Source organism: Hippocampus bargibanti, linkage group LG14, assembly GCF_051943395.1.
Source record: "Hippocampus bargibanti isolate YZ-2025 linkage group LG14, ASM5194339v1, whole genome shotgun sequence".
Classification (NCBI taxonomy): Eukaryota; Metazoa; Chordata; class Actinopteri; order Syngnathiformes; family Syngnathidae; genus Hippocampus; species Hippocampus bargibanti.
The window spans coordinates 6767543-6788433 of NC_142747.1; the positions used below are offsets into that span (position 1 = coordinate 6767543).

Consider the following 20891-nt stretch of genomic DNA (forward strand, 5'->3'; position numbering starts at 1 on the left):
AGAAATAGTATCGATATAACCGGGACTATCGATATATCCGATATCGATATAACGAGACTTTACTGTATATATATACACTGCTATGATGTCCGTACTCTCCCTGCGATGTTGATAAAGTCTTTTTTTGAGAATTTGTTTAGTCTCCCCAATGTATTGCTCTTTACAATTTTCATTCTTACAATGTATTGAATAAACTACATTACTTTGTTTTTCATTTGGCAGCCTATCTTTTGGATGCACTAATTTTTGCCTTAAAGTGTTTATCGGTTTGAAATAAGTAGGAGTTTTGTGTTGCCAAAGTACTCTGTTGTTTTTCAGAAACTCCTGCAATGTAACGTACTGCTACCCCTCTCCTTTTTGTATCTTCAGAATTTTGGGTTTCATTCCCAATTCTTTCTTGCTGACATTTGTTAAACGACCACTGAGGGTACCCACAGTTCGTGAGTGCTCTCCTGATATGTTTTGACTTCTTTTCACTGCCTTCGATGCTTGTAGGTATTTGTTTAGCCCTATGCTGGAGGTTTCTGAAAACTCCTACTTTGTGTTGTAGAGGATGGTTCGCATCGAAAAGTAAGTATTGGTCAGTGTGTGTAACCTTTCTAAAGATTTCTGGTTTTAGCGCTCTGTGTTCTTTTATCATTACTTTACAATCCAAAAAGGCTAGTTGGTTCTCTTTAATGTCCTTGCGAATAAATTTAATGTTGATGTCTATCAGAATCAGAATCAGAATCAGAATACCTTTATTCGTCCCGCAATGGGGAAATTTGCAGTCCACAGCAGCAATTGAAGAGGGATGGGGTTGGGGTGGGAGTGAAAGGATAGAAAACAAGATATTCTAAGCATAACAAAATAAAAATGTCAACTGTATACTGTGCAAATGTAGATGTGCAAAAACCGTTCTGTAAACAAGACTGTACATAGTGCAGAATCAAGAGATGCATTTAGATATATTGCAACAACCCATATTTACAAGTGTCCAGTTGGTTTTTTTTTTTTTTTTTTTTTTTTTCACATGTGATCATTGGGAATTGTGAAGCCTGACAGCAGTCGGTAGGAACGAGCGGCGGTACCTCTCCTTCTTGCAGCGCGGGTGTAATAGTCTCTGGCTAAAGGAGCTACCCAGAGCTGTCAGGATGGGCAGGAGGGGGTGGGAGGGGCTGTCCGTCATAGCTTTTAGTTTAGCTAGCGTCCGTCTGTTGCCCACCTCCTCAAGAGAGTCCAGCGAGCAGCCCACGACAGAACTGGCCCGCTTGACAAAGCGCTCCAGTCTTTTTCTGTCCCGGGTGGTGATGCTGCCTGACCAGCAGACAATGCCATAGTGGATGGCTGATGCCACCACAGAGTCATAGAAAGTCTTTAGGAGTGACCCCTGAACTCCAAAAGACCTCAGTTTCCTGAGGAGGAAGAGGCGACTCTGTCCCTTTTTGATTAGGGCATCCGTGTTTGTTGTCCAGTCCAGTTTATTGTTGAGAGTAACACCCAGGTACTTGTAGGAGGTCGCCCTCTCAATGTCCGAACCCTGGATGTTCAATGGTGCAGGTGACGATTGTTTCCTGCAGAAATCCACCACCAGCTCCTTGGTTTTGCCAGTGTTGATCTGGAGGTGATTCTGCTGGCACCAGTCCACAAAGTCCTTTGTCAGTCCCCTGTACTCCCTATCGTCTCCCTCTGTAATGAGGCCGACAATAGCTGAGTCGTCAGAGAACTTCTGAAGGTGGCAGGTTGGGGTATTGTAGTTGAAGTCCGAGGTGTAGAGGGTGAAGAGGAATGGAGCCAGGACTGTTCCCTGCGGCGCTCCGGTGCTGCAGAGAAGCCTGTCCGACTCACAGTTCTTTACCCTCACGTACTGTGGCCTGTTTGTGAGGTAGTCTGTAATCCAGGATGTGAGGTGATGGTCGACTCCGGCATGCTGCAGCTTGTCCCCCAGTAGACTGGGCTGGATGGTGTTGAAGGCACTGGAGAAATCGAAGAATGTGATCCTCACCGTGCTCCCAGCATTCTCCAGGTGCAGCAACGCCGTATGGAGGAGGTAGATGATGGCATCCTCCACACCGATGCTGGGCTGGTAGGCAAACTGCAGCGGGTCCAGCGATGAGCTTGCCAGCGGTCGCAGGTGGGCGAGGACGAGTCTCTCCAGCGTCTTCATCAGGTGAGACGTCAGCGCCACCGGTCTGTAGCTGTTGAGCTCTTTGGGGTTGGCAATCTTGGGCACTGGGACCAGGCATGACGTTTTCCACAGCTGTGGAACTCTGCCCAGCTTCAGGCTCAGGTTGAACAAGTGCTGGACAATGTCACACAGCTGGTCGGAGCAGGTCTTGAGGAGTCGGGAACTGATGTCATCCGGACCTGCACTAAATGGAAGAGGTTTCTAAAACGTTACCCTTTTGATCAAGTGAATGATGAATGACCAGTCGCTTAGCGCTTGCTTAGCAGTGGCTCAAGTTTCTACAATGCTAACCGGTAGCATTTTATGGACTGACTTAAAAAATGTTTTAATGAAAAACAGAAGATGCAGATTTTGCAAAATGACAGTGTGGCAACATTCCTAAGCGAATGCATTAATGTAGCAATAACTAAATGATTATGGTTAATATTTAATGTTGTGATTTTTTTTCTTCATTCGAGCTTTAGCTTTTATTTTTTACCTTTTCATTAGTTTTTGACAAAAGGCTCCTTTGTCACATTGGAAGCTAGCATCTAACCGACTTACTCGCTAGATCTCCAATGTAGCTAACGATATGTAGCTGCTAACAGGTAGCGTAGGAGAGCGTCTTGCTTGGAAGTTGAGGATTGAAGATGAGCAATGTGATACCAAGAATAACATGAGGTAAATGGGGAGCGGGTTCTATGATGGCATGGATGATTAAACCCCCTTGTGCTGGGTGGTGTAACATCACACTTAAATATATATGTATATATATTTTTTTACATTACTTTCGGCGGGGGTGGTGATGTACCAACTCTCTAGCCATGTTGTTGACTCACATCCCATCTATGTGAGCAGCTGCCATACAGTTTCTTTTTTTTCTATTCTTTCCTGATAAGGTTGGTAGTGGTGTATTGTGTGATCATTCATGTGTGAGAGGTGGCAGTTAGTCACCAGACAGGAAAGCGAGGAAGCAATCGTCTTGTATCAAGCGTACACCCCCCGCACCCCAACGTCAGACAATGCCTCACAAAGACAAAGAGGCAACGGCACCAATGTCATTTCCTATATTTATTGTAAATGAGCAGGCTTTGTTCTACTGCCGATGTCTGTGTCTTTGTGTTGAGTGACTCTGGAGATGTGACATTTTATTTAAGCACATTCAGCTGCTGGATGTTTGCATTGGCCATTTGAATACAGGCTCATTTTCTCACATTGTTTTGCCACGCACACGCAAGATGCCCTGGTATGCGGAGATGCAGCTAGGTAGCCGACTAGCAAGGTCAGAATCTATGTTTGCTCTCTAGTGCCTCGTTAAATATGTGGAAAACCGAACTTTAACTGAGTTTAAATGAAAGTGGGCCCGCACCCTCCTGTTGACATTGTGAATGTTGGTCAACTCAATATTTGTTGTCAGAGTAATTTGTGTGGTAGTTTTCTCAGGCCATGTCTCGGCAGAAAACCTGATCCAGGTCCTTGAAAGAAATGAACACGTCCAGATTTTGTGTCTGGTAGGAGTTGAAAGACAGCAAATTAGATACATTGAATAACCAAAATCAAAATTTTGGACAACTTAAAGGTCTGAGTCGAAACCAACACAACAGCTGGGAGTTGCAACATGGCAACCTGTCAAATTGCAGGGCAACAGATGACTGTCAAACATGGGTTAGGTTGCTGTTTGATGTGGGGAGAAATGCGGCGGCATGTCGGAACCTGCACAGAAGCCTCTCACTTGCAGGTGCTACATGACGGGGACATGAAACTGTTTCCTGGCCTGATGCCGGTCTGGACTTGTCTTCGTCATGTACAATGCCGGTTGACTCTCTGGAACGTTTCTGTTACAGCAAATGGAAGATACAATCACTGTGTCTTAAGTTAAAAGTGGATGTGTACGTAGCTGTGTGATTAGCATCACTTTTTATGTGTGTGTTTCTTTTATTGTTCCGCTAATTTTGTTTGTCTTGCCTCCAGGACAAGTGTGTGTTCCGGCTCATTCGTATGATTTACACTCAACTATTTTTAATCGATGAAAAGGTTTCTTCAGCCGTCATCTGTACTTTTCTGAAGGTGTCGGACGTTTCGCTTCTTATCCAAGATGCTTCTTCAGAGAACTAAAGTCTTGCTGGTAGTATCGGCCCTATATATATATACAGTAAAGTCTCGTTATATCGATATTCAAGGGAGTCCGAAAAAATATCGATATAAGCGTAACTATCGATATATCCGACCCTGTTTGCATGTAATTTTCTCCGTGCGTGCATAGAAATAGTATCGATATAACCGGGACTATCGATATATCCGATATCGATATAACGAGACTTTACTGTATATATATACACTGCTATGATGTCCGTACTCTCCCTGCGATGTTGATAAAGTCTTTTTTTGAGAATTTGTTTAGTCTCCCCAATGTATTGCTCTTTACAATTTTCATTCTTACAATGTATTGAATAAACTACATTACTTTGTTTTTCATTTGGCAGCCTATCTTTTGGATGCACTAATTTTTGCCTTAAAGTGTTTATCGGTTTGAAATAAGTAGGAGTTTTGTGTTGCCAAAGTACTCTGTTGTTTTTCAGAAACTCCTGCAATGTAACGTACTGCTACCCCTCTCCTTTTTGTATCTTCAGAATTTTGGGTTTCATTCCCAATTCTTTCTTGCTGACATTTGTTAAACGACCACTGAGGGTACCCACAGTTCGTGAGTGCTCTCCTGATATGTTTTGACTTCTTTTCACTGCCTTCGATGCTTGTAGGTATTTGTTTAGCCCTATGCTGGAGGTTTCTGAAAACTCCTACTTTGTGTTGTAGAGGATGGTTCGCATCGAAAAGTAAGTATTGGTCAGTGTGTGTAACCTTTCTAAAGATTTCTGGTTTTAGCGCTCTGTGTTCTTTTATCATTACTTTACAATCCAAAAAGGCTAGTTGGTTCTCTTTAATGTCCTTGCGAATAAATTTAATGTTGATGTCTACCGAGTTAAGGTGATCTGTGAAGGATTGAATTTCTTGTTTTTTACTTATGACGAAAGTATCCACATATCTAAACCAGTGTCTAGGTTTTGTCCCCGGGAAGGATGTGAGGGCCTGTTTCTCCATCTCTTCCATATACAGATTAGCCACTATGGGTTAAACTGGTGAGCCCATATCACAACCATGAATTTGTTTGTAAAAAAATTCCCTAAATTGAAAATACGTAGTATTAAGGCAGGTTTGCCATAATTGTCAGATGTGGTCCAGTTTAAGTTTGCTGCTTTCATGCAAAGAAACGTCCGCCAGCAGTCTTGTCCTCACCACTGAGACTGCTGCTGGGGTGGGGACAGATATAAAGAGAGAAGTCACATCGTAAGATGCCAATGTATCCTCAGGTTTCAATATGAGGTCTTTGATACTCTCTACAAACTCTGTGGTGTTCTCTACGTGATATTCTGTGTTCTGTGTTGTAGTTTTTAGATATTTGGCTACATTATGTTCTATGTATGTAGAATTATGTATGTAGAGGAGTCAATGCTACAAACAATGGGTCTGAGGGGGATAAACACTTTAAGGCAAAAATTAGTGCATCCAAAAGAAAAACAAAGTAATGTAGTGTATTCAATACATTGTAAGAATGAAAATTGTAAAGTGCAATACATTGGGGATACTAAACAAATTCCCAAAAAAAAGACTTTATCAACATCGCAGGGATAATACTAGTGGGCCTCAATCGGCAGTACATATGCACCTAAAAACTAGCAACCAATCATTTGATAACAATGAGGTTAAAATCTTAGCAAAAGAACATAGATGGTTTGAAAGGGGGGTAAAAGAAGCAATTTTCATAAAAAAAGCTAAATCCTTCATTAAACCGATATGGTTGGGTGAGGTTCAATTTGGATCGTTCGTACAATAGCCTGCTTAGGCAACATAGGTTAAGCAACATTAGTAATGCTGATGAGGTTATACCGGAGGGAGTGGGGCAATCAGGCCAGTCGTTAGTCAGGAATGTAGGAACAATCGGTGGGGCTGCAGGGAGTGGTCTTATGCTCCCCCAACCTGAGAGTAGGGACCTATCATAGCAGTGTCGGGTGCCGCCATGTCTGGACATTAGGGATATATATATCAGGCCGATACTACCAGTAAGACTTTAGTTCGCTGAAGAAGCATCTTGGATACGAAGCAAAACGTCCGACACTTTCAAAAAAGTACAGATGACGGCTGAAGAAACCTTTTCATCGATGGACCACTCCTGTACGACTGAGAGCTTACACAGACGTATTGCTGCTAACTATTTTTATGATTATTATTCAATGTAATGCTGAACAACTGAGATGAGATCACTCGAGCCGACTGGTCGCTAACCGTGTGTACCCACTAATAGCTTGCGTCCATCGCAAAGTTATTTTGTGTTCTGAAAAATGAGAGCAGACTCTCTTTTGCTCTGGTAGCTTGATTTTTTTCAGTGTCGTCTTCCGGTCAATTCTTGTTTCTTGCCTCCCAGACAAGTTTGTTTACCTCCTCTTGCATTTCATTTCCAAATGCGGCTTTAAAGGGCAGAAATGTAATCATTTCATATTTAGTCAATAACTTGTTTGCGACTTGGCCTTTTCCCACCGGCTCCGAACACTATATATTTATATATAAAAGACGTCCGGAGTCCATCAAGATTGGGACGTTATCCGAATGGGCCGCCGCTGCGTGCAACGTGCATTATGCATGAGCGTGACTGACACAGCAATATACGGCTGCCAGGAAAAACATTCCCGCTTCCAGTTTTCGCCGAGATAAAATGTCTGAGACAAGCTGTTATGTATCCGAAGAAATCTGTTTTCTCCGCGCCGGGAAGTAACACTGATGGAGCACTAAGAGAGGCAAATTTTAATCACGCTTCTCGCTCTTGGTGCCACCATTTGTCAGCACTCGGCAGATAGCGACGGCCAAGGAGCGCCTTGTTTCAATTAGATTTTGGAGGGAAGGCGTCGAACCGCGGCGAGTCACGTGGCCACCGAGTGCTCCTTCCAAGGACACGCGTCGCTCGTCGCAATCTAATGAAGCGCATTTGTATTTTAATCACTTCTCCCATAAGATAAAATGAAGAAAAACAAGGCTGCTCTTACCAAAACAAATTGCTTATTCACCTTTCGCTTCTCAACTCTTGGGTTGGCTCCGATTAATCAGCAAAGGGCATCGGATGTTCAGACCAGACCTGGGCCTCGGCCTGTTTTGGCAGCAAATTAGCCAAGTGAAATTGTAATTTGCTCTGTAATGTTTGAGTTTAGTTGAGTGAATTATCAACAATCCGACACCATTTGTCTGCTCGAAAACCCATTGAAAGGTCGCGTCCCGTTGCCGAGTAAATCCAACTCTGTATTTCGCCGTCACAGCGGCCATGGAATAGTTGTTAGTCCGTCTAACCATTTTATTTCCTGGTCCGCTTATCCCGGTCAGTTGCAGACAGGCTGAAAATCTGTCAAAACCTGTCAATCACTGGGCTGACATATGCTGTGAAATCAGAAAGTTCAAGAAGAAATGCAATATAATGTCACTTCTCCTCGGGAGATGGGATTGGATATTTACCGTAATTTCTTCTCCCGTCTTCATTTCCTCCAATGTCGCGAAAGAGAGATCCTATTTTTAGCCTGGAGATAATTTCTGACGTTGTCTTTTCATCAACCGAGGAGAATGAGTTTAATGTACCATCTTTTTCCGTGTATATGGCGCCTTCTTCAAAAGATGACTCTGCACCTTATACACAGGTGTGCTTTATATGTGACATAATACTGAGCCACAACAGGTCTCCCCCCAACAGGTCGCCTTAATATATTTGTAAAACGTTTCATATTCATTGAAGGTGGGCCTGATAGTCCGGTGCGCCTTAGATATGGAAAAGGTTTGAAAATACATCATTCATTGGGGGTGCGCCTTATACACCGGAAAATATGGAACGTGTTTTGTGACCGTTTTGGTCTTCAATTAGCCTGAGATACTTTTTATCAATCCAAAAGACGATTTATTCTTGTTTTTCCTGTCAGGCCAAAGACATTTCACGCTTTATTTGCACTGACGTCATGTATTTTTTTTTCTTTCTTATATTATGTATTTTTATAAATCACAGAGTCTTTCTTGTCCTTTCCATCTATTTTTTTTCATTACTACCAAAGATAGTGTCTTCGTTTAAACATTTATGTAGACATCAAAGATAATTGAGTCTTCAAGAAAACTAATGTACATTTTGGTCAAGATCAAAGGAATTTAATAGTCTTCAGTAAGCTCAAATCTTTCATTTTTATTTTATTTTTTTAAACACCAAAGACATTGTGACAACAAAAGGCTTCCTTTGGGAAACATCATAAAACAATTTAGAGTTCCTATAAACTACACATACATTTTTTTGTACACAACAAAGAAAATGAGTGTAGACTTCAAACTAACCTCCTGGACACATTTTTGCTTATGTAAAAAAAGTCATTTTAATGAACTTGATGTTGTTTTGCGGAAAGGCCTGTGTTCATTTAAAAAAAGGAAATCAGGCGCTTTATTACGCTAATCACCTTCCTAAACAAGGCACACTCTGTTTTTGTGCGTTGGACAAACGGATGCTGCCGTCTTCATTTTCATTCCCAGCACAATGAGTGGTGATGAATGGCCTCTCTGTTTGCAAAGGCCTCACAATGATGCCATAATCGCCCACTCTTGTTTTCACTGTATTGACAAATGTGGGAATATTTATTTTCCCTCGCCGTTGGGTTAACCTGTGGAATTGATCATTTAAATAATGATAAATAAATAAATAAATAAATAAATACAGCCATAAAAATAAATAGATACATAAATAAATACACAAATACATATAGTATAAAGAAGTAGATAAATAAATCAACACACAAATAAATAAATGCGTGAATAAATAAATACATGAATAAATATACGAAAAAATACGTGTCAGTGTGAATCGTCACCGCAAGATAGCAGAAAATGCTGCATGAAGCTCCTCAATTGACTTCAACGTAGTTCTTAGCAGACCCATGCCTGGCGGATAGCGCCAAAGCACGACATGAAGCACCTCAACTCACCTCAATATCATGCTTGGCAACCAGATGCCACTAGCGGATGTCAAGTGGCATAAATGAAGCAACTTTAAACTCAAATAATGGAGGATAATATATATTTTTTTAATCCCTGTTTTATCATGATCAATGATGGAGGAGATTATATCAGATGAGTTGAGGTTCAGCCAGTGGGCAAACCTTCCTGAGACATTTTTTTTGTTTGTTTTTGTGATCTGCATCAAGCTCCACAAAGCTTTTTGTTCAACCAACGAGAGTAAAGTGAATTCATACATGAATAACGAACAGCAACACGAAAGAGAAAGAGGTGGGGGGGTTGTGATGAGCCCAGACATGATGAAAGTAGATTTCAAAAATGATTTGAACGGCAAACGAAACTTTTACCTACTTAACAAACTAAGTGTATGCCTCACTTTTTGGCCGGCGTGTGCGTGAATAATCCAACACCACTCTGCTGGAATGAAAACTTGCAGAAGACATATTGACAAATAAATTCAGAAATGTACATTGACTTAGATGAAAAGAAGAGTCCCGCAATAACATCTGCAAAACATCCTGGCTAAACTCGTAGTTTTACATTGCTTACAAGCGTTATTCTTACTGTAATTCTGGACTTCTCGAGTCTTTTTTTTAGGGTGTTTTACGGCATAGTAAACTCTGACTTGGAAAATGTCCGTACCGGAGCTGACACGCTCGGGTACTTTTTTTTCCACAAAGCTAACTTAATAGCAATAAAAACAGTATGAGATCAGGTCAAGTCTAGAAATGTAATTTTTGCATAAATATTAGAGTGGTAAACGGTTGTGTCAAATATAAGCATCGAGCAATTTTGAAATCTCAATAAATCTATTATAGGATTTGTTTTTTCAAACAATGCGGACACATTAGAATCAACGGCTTGATTGCCTTGTAATTCCGTTTTGCCTACTTTATTTGCTGTTCTTCTCCGCACTGGTTTAATGACGAAAAGTACCGGCAAGTACTCAAATCGTGCTGTGAGTCCATATTGAAAAACATTTTTAAGTGTTCCATGATCACCAACATCTTAAATGGACGTTATGTACATCACATATTAAAAAAAAACATTTTATGTCGCCTAACATCATTTTTCAAAATCATCTCCCAATTGAATGCATCTAAATTTTTGATCCTAGTCATTTTTCATACGCATGTTTAGACGTTAATGAACCTAACGTACATTTTAACATGAAAAAACAGAAAATTCAGCATCGCTAAACACTTAACGTTCGCTTTTGTTCACATCAAACAATTGAGACTCTTCACCCGTCATACGTGTTTGTCTATTGCCTCGTCTTTTTCCATGCGAATTCTTGTGTTTACAACACATCAAGGTAAATCTGGTATTGCAAGAAAAAAACGGTGCAGTGTTCCTGCTGCACTTGCACACTAGGAAGTTGAGAAGCACACCAGGTAACGGTTGCATTTTTTTGTTTTGTTTTTTTTCTTTCATCAGATGACAAACAGCCTCCTGTTACTTCTCTGCGGAATTAAGTAGCGATGAGCCGGCGTGTATCAACATGTTAGCGCCACCATTCGTCTGAACTCTTCTCTCACCGTGTGTAATGTGTTTGTCGCGTCTGCGTTGATCTCCGTCGCCTCCCCGACAACCGACGTGGTGGATATTGTGATTCATGCCTGCAAAAAATATATATAATCTGTGTGCCTTTATGTTTATCGTCACCCAACTCATTTTTGAGGTGTCATTGTCTCTCATCAGCCCAAAATGCGATCACCATTTTGAAAGAAAAAAAGCAATATTGGTTGTGATTGAAGTCATCATTCTGAGTGAATTTTTCACCAAAATGTTGCCTTGCGTGAAACCTATTAATTATGAAAAAGAAAAAAAAACTTCTTCATCTCCTCCATCTTGTCCAGGCAATATGAAAACACACTGCCAAGTTGGGTGACTCGCCTCGACAAACATTCTTCAAGCGACGCGCGCTGTCGCATTCACAGACTGGGAGGCTTTGGGCTGACGCGTCCTTGCCTTGGTCAAGATCAACCGCTGTTTTCAAAATGAGCTACAGTATTAGCATCTGTGCCTTTCAAGATGCTGGACACGTGCGTGGTTTACTTGAGCTAGCGCTTAGCATACCGTCATTGATGCTCATTGAAAACCTTGAAAATGAGGTTTTGATCCAAGATGTTTATTTTGTGGGGCATTGTTGAGATGTCGAATATATTTTGGTGATGAATAAGCTGATCGTTGGGGGCTACAAGGTGCCCGCGGGCATAAATATCAATCAAATGTAATTTTTTGTCGGAAGCAACAAAGTATGTTTTGGGTCATTGGTGTGGACCAAATGTTTTGTCACATTTTGCCAATTATCGCAGACAATACCAATCCTTGCGTTTTGCTGGCGACCGGTTCAGGGCGTACGTGCTGGACTTCATTTGACACAACCGTTAGCAGGGAAGGAATATTTTCTAAATAACGTAAAGGTATTGACCCAGGCTTCACAAAATGGAGATAGTGCTTGAGGGCATGCTCCTCCATCTTGTTGTTGTGAAAGAGTAAAATGTCACCAGGGGAGCACATGTGACAGGCAAAAGCGCCATTTATCATCAACATTTCTTTCTGCGAGCTTTGCTTGTTTAGCCTCTCCGGAGGATATGAGCGCAGAACAGCCCTGGCGCCCCCCCAATTCCCCTACCCCATCCTCAATCTCGATGTCACGCCTCCCCGACAGCACCGTCATGTAGGTCAGACGCCGTCGGCTTGAGATTTGAAAATTTAATAATCATCAGATGGCGGTTAGGAAGAATGAATAAAGGCTCGATGAGGAGAAGGAGGATAATATTTTAAAAAAAGGCTGCCGCTTGCTTCTAAAGAGCACAGGCTTGCAGATTTGCTAAGCGTAGTGCGCGCTGACCCAATAACTCGTCCTTAGGTCACGCCGTCCACTCTGCACTGCACTCTCTTACGAAAATAACAGGTGCATTAATGATGCCAGACGGGTTCCCGGAAAAAGATGTGAACATTACAGAAGCCTTCATTCAAATGTCTGCATTCAAAAATACAAAATACAGGTTATGATTTCAATTGCTGGACGATCCGGTCGAACGGCTTTCAAAGCGAGATGAGCTAATGATGCTCATCGTTCTTGTTTGGGAACTTGCAAAAATAAATAAATAAATAAATAGTTATATGCATGAATGAATGAATGAATGAATGAATGAATGAATGAATTGAACTGTTCCTTGTTCCGTGGTGACTTTGGCGACATTTCTAAGGCAGGTGTCAAAATCTGTCATCACCTGATCCTTTATGGGAACCGGGCGGCAGGCACTCTTTGATGTCATCCATCTTGTCCGGGCTAATTAGGCTCCAATGACGAGACCGAAGACGCGCCGGCAAATCGAAGGCTGCGGATTACGGGAAAGCCTTTTCCCATATTTAACCCGCTTTTGACTGGGTGGGAGGATGTGTTCTTGGAGAGGTAGACCTTTGATTCATGTGTGTAATGAGGGCCTGCGTCGCCGTAAATCCCATTAGCTTAAAACCTGAGTTGATATTGGAGACGCCGTCAAGAGAGAATGACCGGCCGGCTCTTTGGATATGGGCCACTCAATAGTGCCATATCATGGCACAATTGAGTTGGAGAAACAAACAATGGAAGTTGGGTTGTCTGTTATATTGGCTTTGCATTTGATCATTTCGGACAAGTACTGTCGCTCGACTGCACATGGCTTGCATAACGTTAGCTTTTAAGCTAACTGCACTGTTGCTAATGTGATAGCTGACAACGTTGTGTGCCTTTCGAAATATATCCTTTCTGATTATCTTTACAGGATTTGATTCAAGGTTGGGAAATGGAAAATAGCATAGCCATAATCGGACCACGAGCGCCTCAATGCTGGTTTCAGATATTTAAGCCGAAAAGCACATTCTTTTTTTATTTTAAGCGCAAAATCAGTTTGAGCCTTTGTTAACTCACTGCAAGGCCGGAATTTATTCGGGAATTGAAAATATGATGTGGAGCGCCATTCGTGAATTTGATTGGGTTTTGGAATTGCCAATAAAGTCCTGGTCAGACCTCTAGCTATGTTTTCCCTCCCACGAGGGGGCAGCATTTACCTTTTGTACAGCTGCCCCCACTTGCACCTCACATTACTCCACACCCATTCAACACAGGAATGAACTCTTTTTTTTTCAGATGAAAGAAGAGAATCTAAGGTTTCTTACGCTGCATTGAATGTTTACATCGTCCCAAAACAAAATATTCTGTGGGTCCTGTAACTTGAGTGAAAATGACAAAAACCCTGGCACGGGAGTGGACGCGTTTCTGCACGTCTGGCATAGAATGAGTTAAGAACAAAGTAAATCAACTCCCGCTTAACTTCCCCGTTCTCTTCATCTTAGATGCGTGTGGCCGTGATGCTATGCCTCCCAAATACAAAGTACTTTGCTTGTCGAGATAAGGAATCAACATTCAGGGGGTCGAATCCTACCCTTTATACATGTACACATTGATTCAAAGGTGTGTTCAAAGACTTTTGTCTCGCCTCTCCAGCATTATTAAAGATTTGGACACCGCACGCTGCGTTTCCTTATGCGTGTTTTACTACAGTAAACAGGACGGCAGCCGGAATGCAGCAAGAAACCACAACTCTGAAGAAGAAAAAAAACTTCCAAAGGGTGAACTGCACCCGCTCGTCTTTCCAATTGCATGTCTGCACACGCACCAATGAGACATTCTCATTCCTGGGAGAACACGGACGGGGGGGTGCACTTTTCAAAATGAAACACAGGGCGTGGTAACGTGACAAAGTGAGGATGAAAAGAATGGGATGAAAAGGAGGATATTACAAGGCCGACGCTCAGACGGCAGTAAGGAAGGAAAAATAAAACAATGACATTAGCGGCGTGTCGGAACGACATCTTGTACGGTTTTGCTTCATCAGCACTAACTGAGCCGAGGTCTGTTGGCTTTGTATCAATTGACCAGCAGCATATTTTACTGTTTTGTTGAAGTTCTATTTCTATGCACATGGCCCTCAATGGAAATACATTTTGTGTGTGTGTGCGTGTGTGTGTGTTCGTGTGTGTGTGTGTGTGTGTGTGTGTGTGTGTGTGTGTGTGTGCGTGCGTGTGTGTGCGTGCGCGTGTGTGCGTGTGTGTGTGTGCGTGCGTGTGCGTGTGTGTGTGTGTGTGTGTGTGTGTGTGTGTGTGTGTGTGTGCTTGTGTGTGTGTGCGTGCGTGCGTGCGTGTGTGTGTGTGTGTGTGTGTGTGTGTGTGTGTGTGTGTGTGTGTGTGTGTGTGTGTGTGTGTGTGTGTGTGTGTGTGAATGAACATAAACAAAGTCTTTTTTTAATTTGGCTCTATTGACACTATTAATAACACGTTGGAAGTGACGTAGCGGGTCTGGAATTGTCTCTGACAGCGCGCAGGAGGGAGCCGTAGTTCCACCAACACGTCGTCGCTCGCGGCAACACCTGCCAACACACTGATAAAACAGCCCTGATCCTGTTCCCGGCAACACAAGACGGCCTCTATTAGCGGCACGCCGAGAAAGTATTCCGATAGCGCCTTAACCTTGACTTGGAAGCGCTAAAACCGACCATTGAGATTAATAGGTGCCAAGATGCGCAGTGAGAGACCATAATTCAATCCATGGACGTGATAGATTTATACGAGCAATGAATAACATGAAATACGGCATCTTTTTTTGTATGTTTCAACTGCGGCTTCCTGTGTAGAAGTGCATTCATCATAGCGCCTTCACATCCGACGCGATCAGGTGAAAGATTTATAGCTACGGACGTCTTGGTGACAAAAATCGAGATATCCTTAGAAGTTTCGGGGCATGTGCCTGAAGGTGGATTTAAAAAAAAATAGTGAGTTGAAATGGAGGTAATTCATTCTAGGCCTAGCCGCCATATCTACACCGAGCAATCAAAAAATTTGTATGTTTGTGATATAAAAAATCTGAGATGTGGACAATTTTTTATTGTGCTGCTGGTATTGAATTCAATGGAGGTCATTTCTTCGGGTGTGCCTAGATGGGCTGTTGTCGAAAATAAATTTGGAAGAGAGTTTTATTGTAACTTCTGCACTTGTGATACGCTAGAAAAAAATAAAATGACAACCCAATGTTGCTACTCCAACAGGAATGGAGAATAACAGAAGCCTGCCGAGACAGATTGCTGTAAAATATCAAATGAAAACAAGGGCAGGAAATGAAATTTAGAATTTGCGCTTTGAAATATTGATCATACTGGCATTGTCAACCATTTATGTTTGCAGTTTAATGTTCACAAAATGATATATGGATTGTGCATTGTATGTCTGCAGACATCATAAAGGGGAAACAAGAGATGATTAATGCAGCCCCGCCTAGACAGGTTGCTGTGGAAAATTAAATGGAAAACGTGACAAATGCATGAAGTGACTATCAAAGCCAAAATGGCGTCGCAATTTTCAAAAAAAGTGTTTTCATCAACGACTTTCAAAATATTGTGCATCTTTTGTATATTTTATTCATGAACCTTTGGGAAATTGACTGTATGTTGTCTACAATGTCCTTAATACGTAAGAGAGGCATTCAAAATAACATTCGTTCAGGCTTGCCTAGATGGGCTGCTGTGGTAAACAAAACGGGAAGGGTGTTTATTGCAACATGTTTCGTACATCGCACAAAGTGGTGCACTACATAAACAGGAATGTAAGGTGAATAAGTTGATTGACTTGAAAGGGGCGTTAGTTGGGTGTGGTCATCTCCTGGCCTGAAGGAGTGGATGATGTCATCGCTCTGCAGGCTGCAACATGTCCATTTCACGCTTTGATTTGTCAAAACAAACGAGGGAGCGTTTCCGTGATCATCCGAATTTGTTTCTTCTTTCTCCCGTGGTGTGATTGTGAAAGTGCCTCGTCGTCCGGATGACGGCTGACCGCTTGTCTGCTCTCTGGCTATTTTGATTTCATTGCTTCCAAGCTGATCTAATATTTGACCGAACGCCGCCATGTTTGCTGCTTGTCGAATGGAATTCCAAACAATTCCGAGTTAATGCATGGGTTGTCCGCCGTGCACCCCCCCCCCCACCTTCAACTCACGATGCACTTTTTTATGGAGCTCCTGTCATGACATGTTGGGTGGGGGCGTGGGATTCCATTATGGCCACTGTATCGATGCTATTCTTGCGGCTAGCATTTGGCACTAGTAGATTTTTAGACACTAATGCTTTCCGCCACTTGACAGCCAGACAATAAAAAAAAATCACTGGCCGTGTGGTTTAACAGGCAGGTCTGATCTTTAAATGGCGCACATGCTATCAGTGTCACAGATTCTCACTTTGTCAAACATGAAGAATGGCAAATCTGTCCAAAAATAAATTAGACTGAAAAATATGCAGGGATTATAAGTGCAAGGGGCGTGAAAGTATTTCAAAATCATAAAATGAATAATCTGTCGCCATTTTGACTTTCCTCTTTTGCGGGGGTGGTCTGTCACAAAGCCACACGCGCCAGCGTTCACTCAACCCGGAAGTAACTCAAATAGATAGCAAGCTAGCTAGATAGCTATATAGCTAATACATAGCTAGCTATAAAGCCGGCCAGATAGCTAGATAGCAAACAGCTAGCTAGTGAGAAGCAGCGCCCCACCACAGTGACAAATGATGACGCTCTTGTGGCTACAAAGGGGGTTTATTTTCATGTCATGTCTCGAGCTCTGTGCTTTTGTTTGTTCGGTCTGAATTTGCATGCCGCCTCACGTGGGTCTGCCTGAGGGTTTGTTGGGGGGGTCCTCCCTTTCCCCTTTGACTTCCCGCCCTCGTCTTTCCCATCCTTCCATCCGCACAGTTGCACCTCCTCCCACCAGAGCACTGACACACTCCCTTCCATCTGTCTTTTCCTACCCAGAATTCCCTAACAACCCACCCGGCAGCGATGAGATCCCGCCGGAGCAGCACAGTGCAGGCGTGGCCATCGGGGTGGCGGTAGGGGGGGTGGCCCTGTTGGGGGCTGCCGCCATCCTGCTCTTCGTGTTCCTACGCCGCCGCCAGCGCACCTTCAAGGGCGACTACAGCACCAAGAAGCACGTTTTCGGCAACGGCTACAGTAAGGCGGGCGGCGGCGGAGGTCTTCCCGCGCACCCCGCCGTGCCAAAGAACCTGCAGTACCCAGACGACTCGGACGACGAGAAGAAAATGGCGCAGACCGGGGGCGAGCGCGGCTTTGACGGAGAAGCCGAGGACCTGAAGAGGCCCTACTTCACGGTGGACGAGGGCGAGAGCCGCGACTACGACGAGCGGACTCTGGCCTTCCAATACGACCCGGAGCCCGAGATCGCCGACGACATGATCTCCCAAACCGACGGCTCCGTCATCTCCAAGAAGGAGTGGTACGTGTAGTGGGCGCCACCCCGACCCAGCCCCCCCGCAACCCGCCCCCGGGAAGCCAATCCCGTGGCCGGGTCACCGCCGCCTGACCCCCTTCGCCTCCGCCTCCAACCCACACTGGTCAAACTGCAACCCCGTCTTTGGAGCACCCCCCTTCTTCATTAACCCCCCCCCCCCTGCCTCTCCCTTGCCGGACCCCCAAGACCAATTATATTTAACGCCGATTTGTCTGCAGCGCAAATTTTTATCCCGGAGATGATTGGTTCTTTCGTGTCGTTGATCTTTTAGGTGATCATGTCGTAACCGTCTTAACGTGTAGCCCACTTGCAGGTGGGAGGGTTTTTTTTTGTTGCAAAAATCGGACGGGTGGGGGGACAACCCGACCGAAATTGAATCGAGGTAATTGGCTATTTTTTGGTTGTTGAACGCTTTCCCCATGCCACCCGAAAAAAAAAAAAAAAAAAAAAAAAAAATCCGAAGTTTCAAGCGTGGACCCCCCAGATTCAAAAAAGCTTCATTTTCACTGTAGGACTCGAAGATTCAGATTTTCAAAACGACTTATGGATGATACGCGAAACATCTCCGGCCATCAAAAAGATCGCAATTGCCGCGATTTGGTTCTCGCCTTGAGTGACACGACCCGACTGCCCGAGAACCAACACAAATTGAACCCTTCCTCATGTTGTAAACGTTTTAACATGTAGACCACTCACTGGTGGAGTTGTTGTTTAGTTTAGTTTAGTTTATTTTTTCCCCAGAGGGCAACAAGTCCAACACTGGATACGTCGTTACTTCTTTTTTGTTGTCCATCGCAAATCCACATTGGTCAAACTGCCCCCCCAACCCCTTAAACTCCATTCCTCACTAACCCAACTCCATGTTGCCGGACACCTGTCATCGCTCGCCGGCGATTGGCTCGATTCTACCCCGTTTTAGTCTAGTTTTAGGGGTGCGAAAACTTAGCCGAGAGCCGATTGCTTGTTTGTCGCCTTTGATCACTTCTATCCTCATGTTGTAATTGTCTTATCGTGTAGACCACTTAGACCACTCGCTCGGGGGGGGGGGGGGGGGGTTGTTGGCGGGAACATTTTGTGATAAGTCTGACACTGGATTCGTCGTGGCTTTTTAAAGTCTTTATTTTTATTTTTTTTAACAGCTTTTATGTCTTTTGTGGTTTATCATGTGGCGATCAAAAAGCAAAACTGCAGCGATTGTTTTTTTTTTTTTTTTTTTGGGGGGGGGGGTTCCCCCCACCTTCCTCCTGTCAATCTACCCCCTTGTCCAACGTATCCTGACATTTTGCAAGAGCGCCAATGGGGAGCGCGAAATGTCATCCACAAGCTCGCATGGCCGCGCGCTAAGCGTCGGTTTATCGTACAAAGGACGAACACAGCGGGGATCCTCTGACCCATCAAAGGGAAATCCAACACGACTGCGACCGTTTTCTAAGCGGGATGGGTCGCCTGCTGCTTTCATGTTTGTTTTTATCGATGAGAATGAATGCTTTGTTGTTGTTTGTTTTTACGTTTAATGTAAAGAAACCATTCGTAACTGCGTTTCGACATCCAAAACGTTTGTGCACCGAGAAGAAATTCTCAAATGAATTTGTTTCTCTGTGGATTATGGTCCTCGAAAGAATCCGCGTCCCTCCAGTTTTTGCACCCCACCCCCCATTTGAGCACATCCCAGATTGGGTCAATCTCAAAGCAAGCAACCATTCGCGATAGCGAGCGCGTATGGCCGTCTTTGGGTAGGACTCACAAATTGTTTTTGTTCACATCCCCTAACATGAAATCTCCAGTGAAATTTTGCCCCTCCTCCCCCATCACCACCACCACCGCCTACCCCAAGCATTGTCCTTGTCATTCGAAAGTTCACTAGCAAACTACCAGCACTCACAAAGCTGATCTTTTTTCCCCCAGATACTGCTATTCTGTCTAAGGCCATAATAAATCAAGCCTGGAGACGTTTAATGATCTCACCTGCAAATTCAGCAAGAGATCAAGTCATTATTGCATGTTTGTGCGTCTGCGTGGGTGCGTGTTCATTCTCATTTGCAGTCAAAAAATTGATGGGCACACAAGCGACGCTGGCGCGTTTTAATACAATGTTGAATATATCGATATAATGGATAAATATGAGGGGTTATGTAGGTGGTGAATGTTTTATTTTCAGATGAGCATGTCATTTTTTTATCTAACAATGCTGATAATGTCCTTTTAATGTATTTATTTTTTGGGGGGAGGCGTATCTGAGTTAAATATCCGCAATGTTCTTTTTTTTCTTCTGATTTCCATTTTTACTTTGGTCACCTGGTACATTCAGTGTCTATCACAGCCATGAAGATCATTTCATAAAACGTTTTTTTTTTCAAATGCTCAACCCCACATGCAAGCACAACAAACCCCGTCAAAGAGATTACAAACGATTCAGTCGCCATCCAAGCACAAAGTGAACGTCCCGCCATGGACGATGGTCGGACGTCTCTTTTGTCATCATTGTTTTTATTTGATATTGTTTCTACCATTTTGTAAAAAAAATGACTCTAACTTCATTCCATCCTAATTTTTTGTACTTGTCACACTGTAAATAGTGTACATAAGATGGAGGGTGTAGGTCCACTGTGTGTGTGTGTGTGTGTGTGTGTGTGTGTGTGTGTGTGTGTGTGTGTGTGTGTGTGTGTGTGTGTGTGTGTGTGTGTGTGTGTGTGTGTGTGTGTGTGTGTGTGTGTGTGTGTGTGTGAAAACTAAATGGACTTCAGCCCCAAGAGACTCCACATTTAGCCCAAGACCTACACAATCGTGTTTCTCAGTTTACCACTGCTAGGGAGCGCCAGTCTACATGTTCGCTTTTAATGTCCATTGTTACGTTACGGGATTATCGATGATGGTGGGGGAAGAGAAGAAAAAAATAAGAGAGAAAGAAATTGTTTATCTGCAGCCATGTGAATGTATATTTCTGAGGGTGTTACAAATATGGATAAAAAAAATCACTTGTTCGAAATTGTGATGACCCAGTGAAGTAACTTGTATTTGTTTTAAACATTAAATGAGTTCAATAGTCAACCAAGTGTGCATATGTGCGTGTGTGTGCGTGCGTGCGTGTGTGTGTGTGTGTGTGTGTGTGTGTGTGTGTGTGTGTGTGTGTGTGTGTGTGTGTGTGTGTGTGTGTGTGTGTGTGTGTGTGTGTGTGTGTGTGTGAAGGCAATTTGTAATGCTATGCTAATCATCACAAAATTTAATTTTTCAGACAATGATTTGTGGATGCGCATGGGAAAAAAGTCTAAGGTAAATAAATTCCGCAAATGATGCTGTAAGCAACTATTTAACACATAAAACATT

General features: G+C 43.2%; 1 protein-coding gene across 6 annotated transcripts in view; it reads left to right on the forward strand.

Annotated features, from left to right (window-relative positions):
- Window positions 1-20891, forward strand: part of nectin1b (nectin cell adhesion molecule 1b) — a 201650-nt gene that overhangs the window by 92061 nt on the left and 88698 nt on the right. The window contains exon 7 of one of the 6 annotated variants that reach the window (XM_089012997.1): window positions 17072-20615. The exons of the other annotated variants lie outside the window; for them this stretch is intronic. Coding sequence (XP_088869123.1) covers window positions 17072-17562 — 491 coding nt within the window. The 3' untranslated portion in view covers window positions 17563-20615. Of the gene's footprint in view, window positions 1-17071; window positions 20616-20891 lie in introns of those variants that run through there. 6 annotated transcript variants of the gene reach the window in all.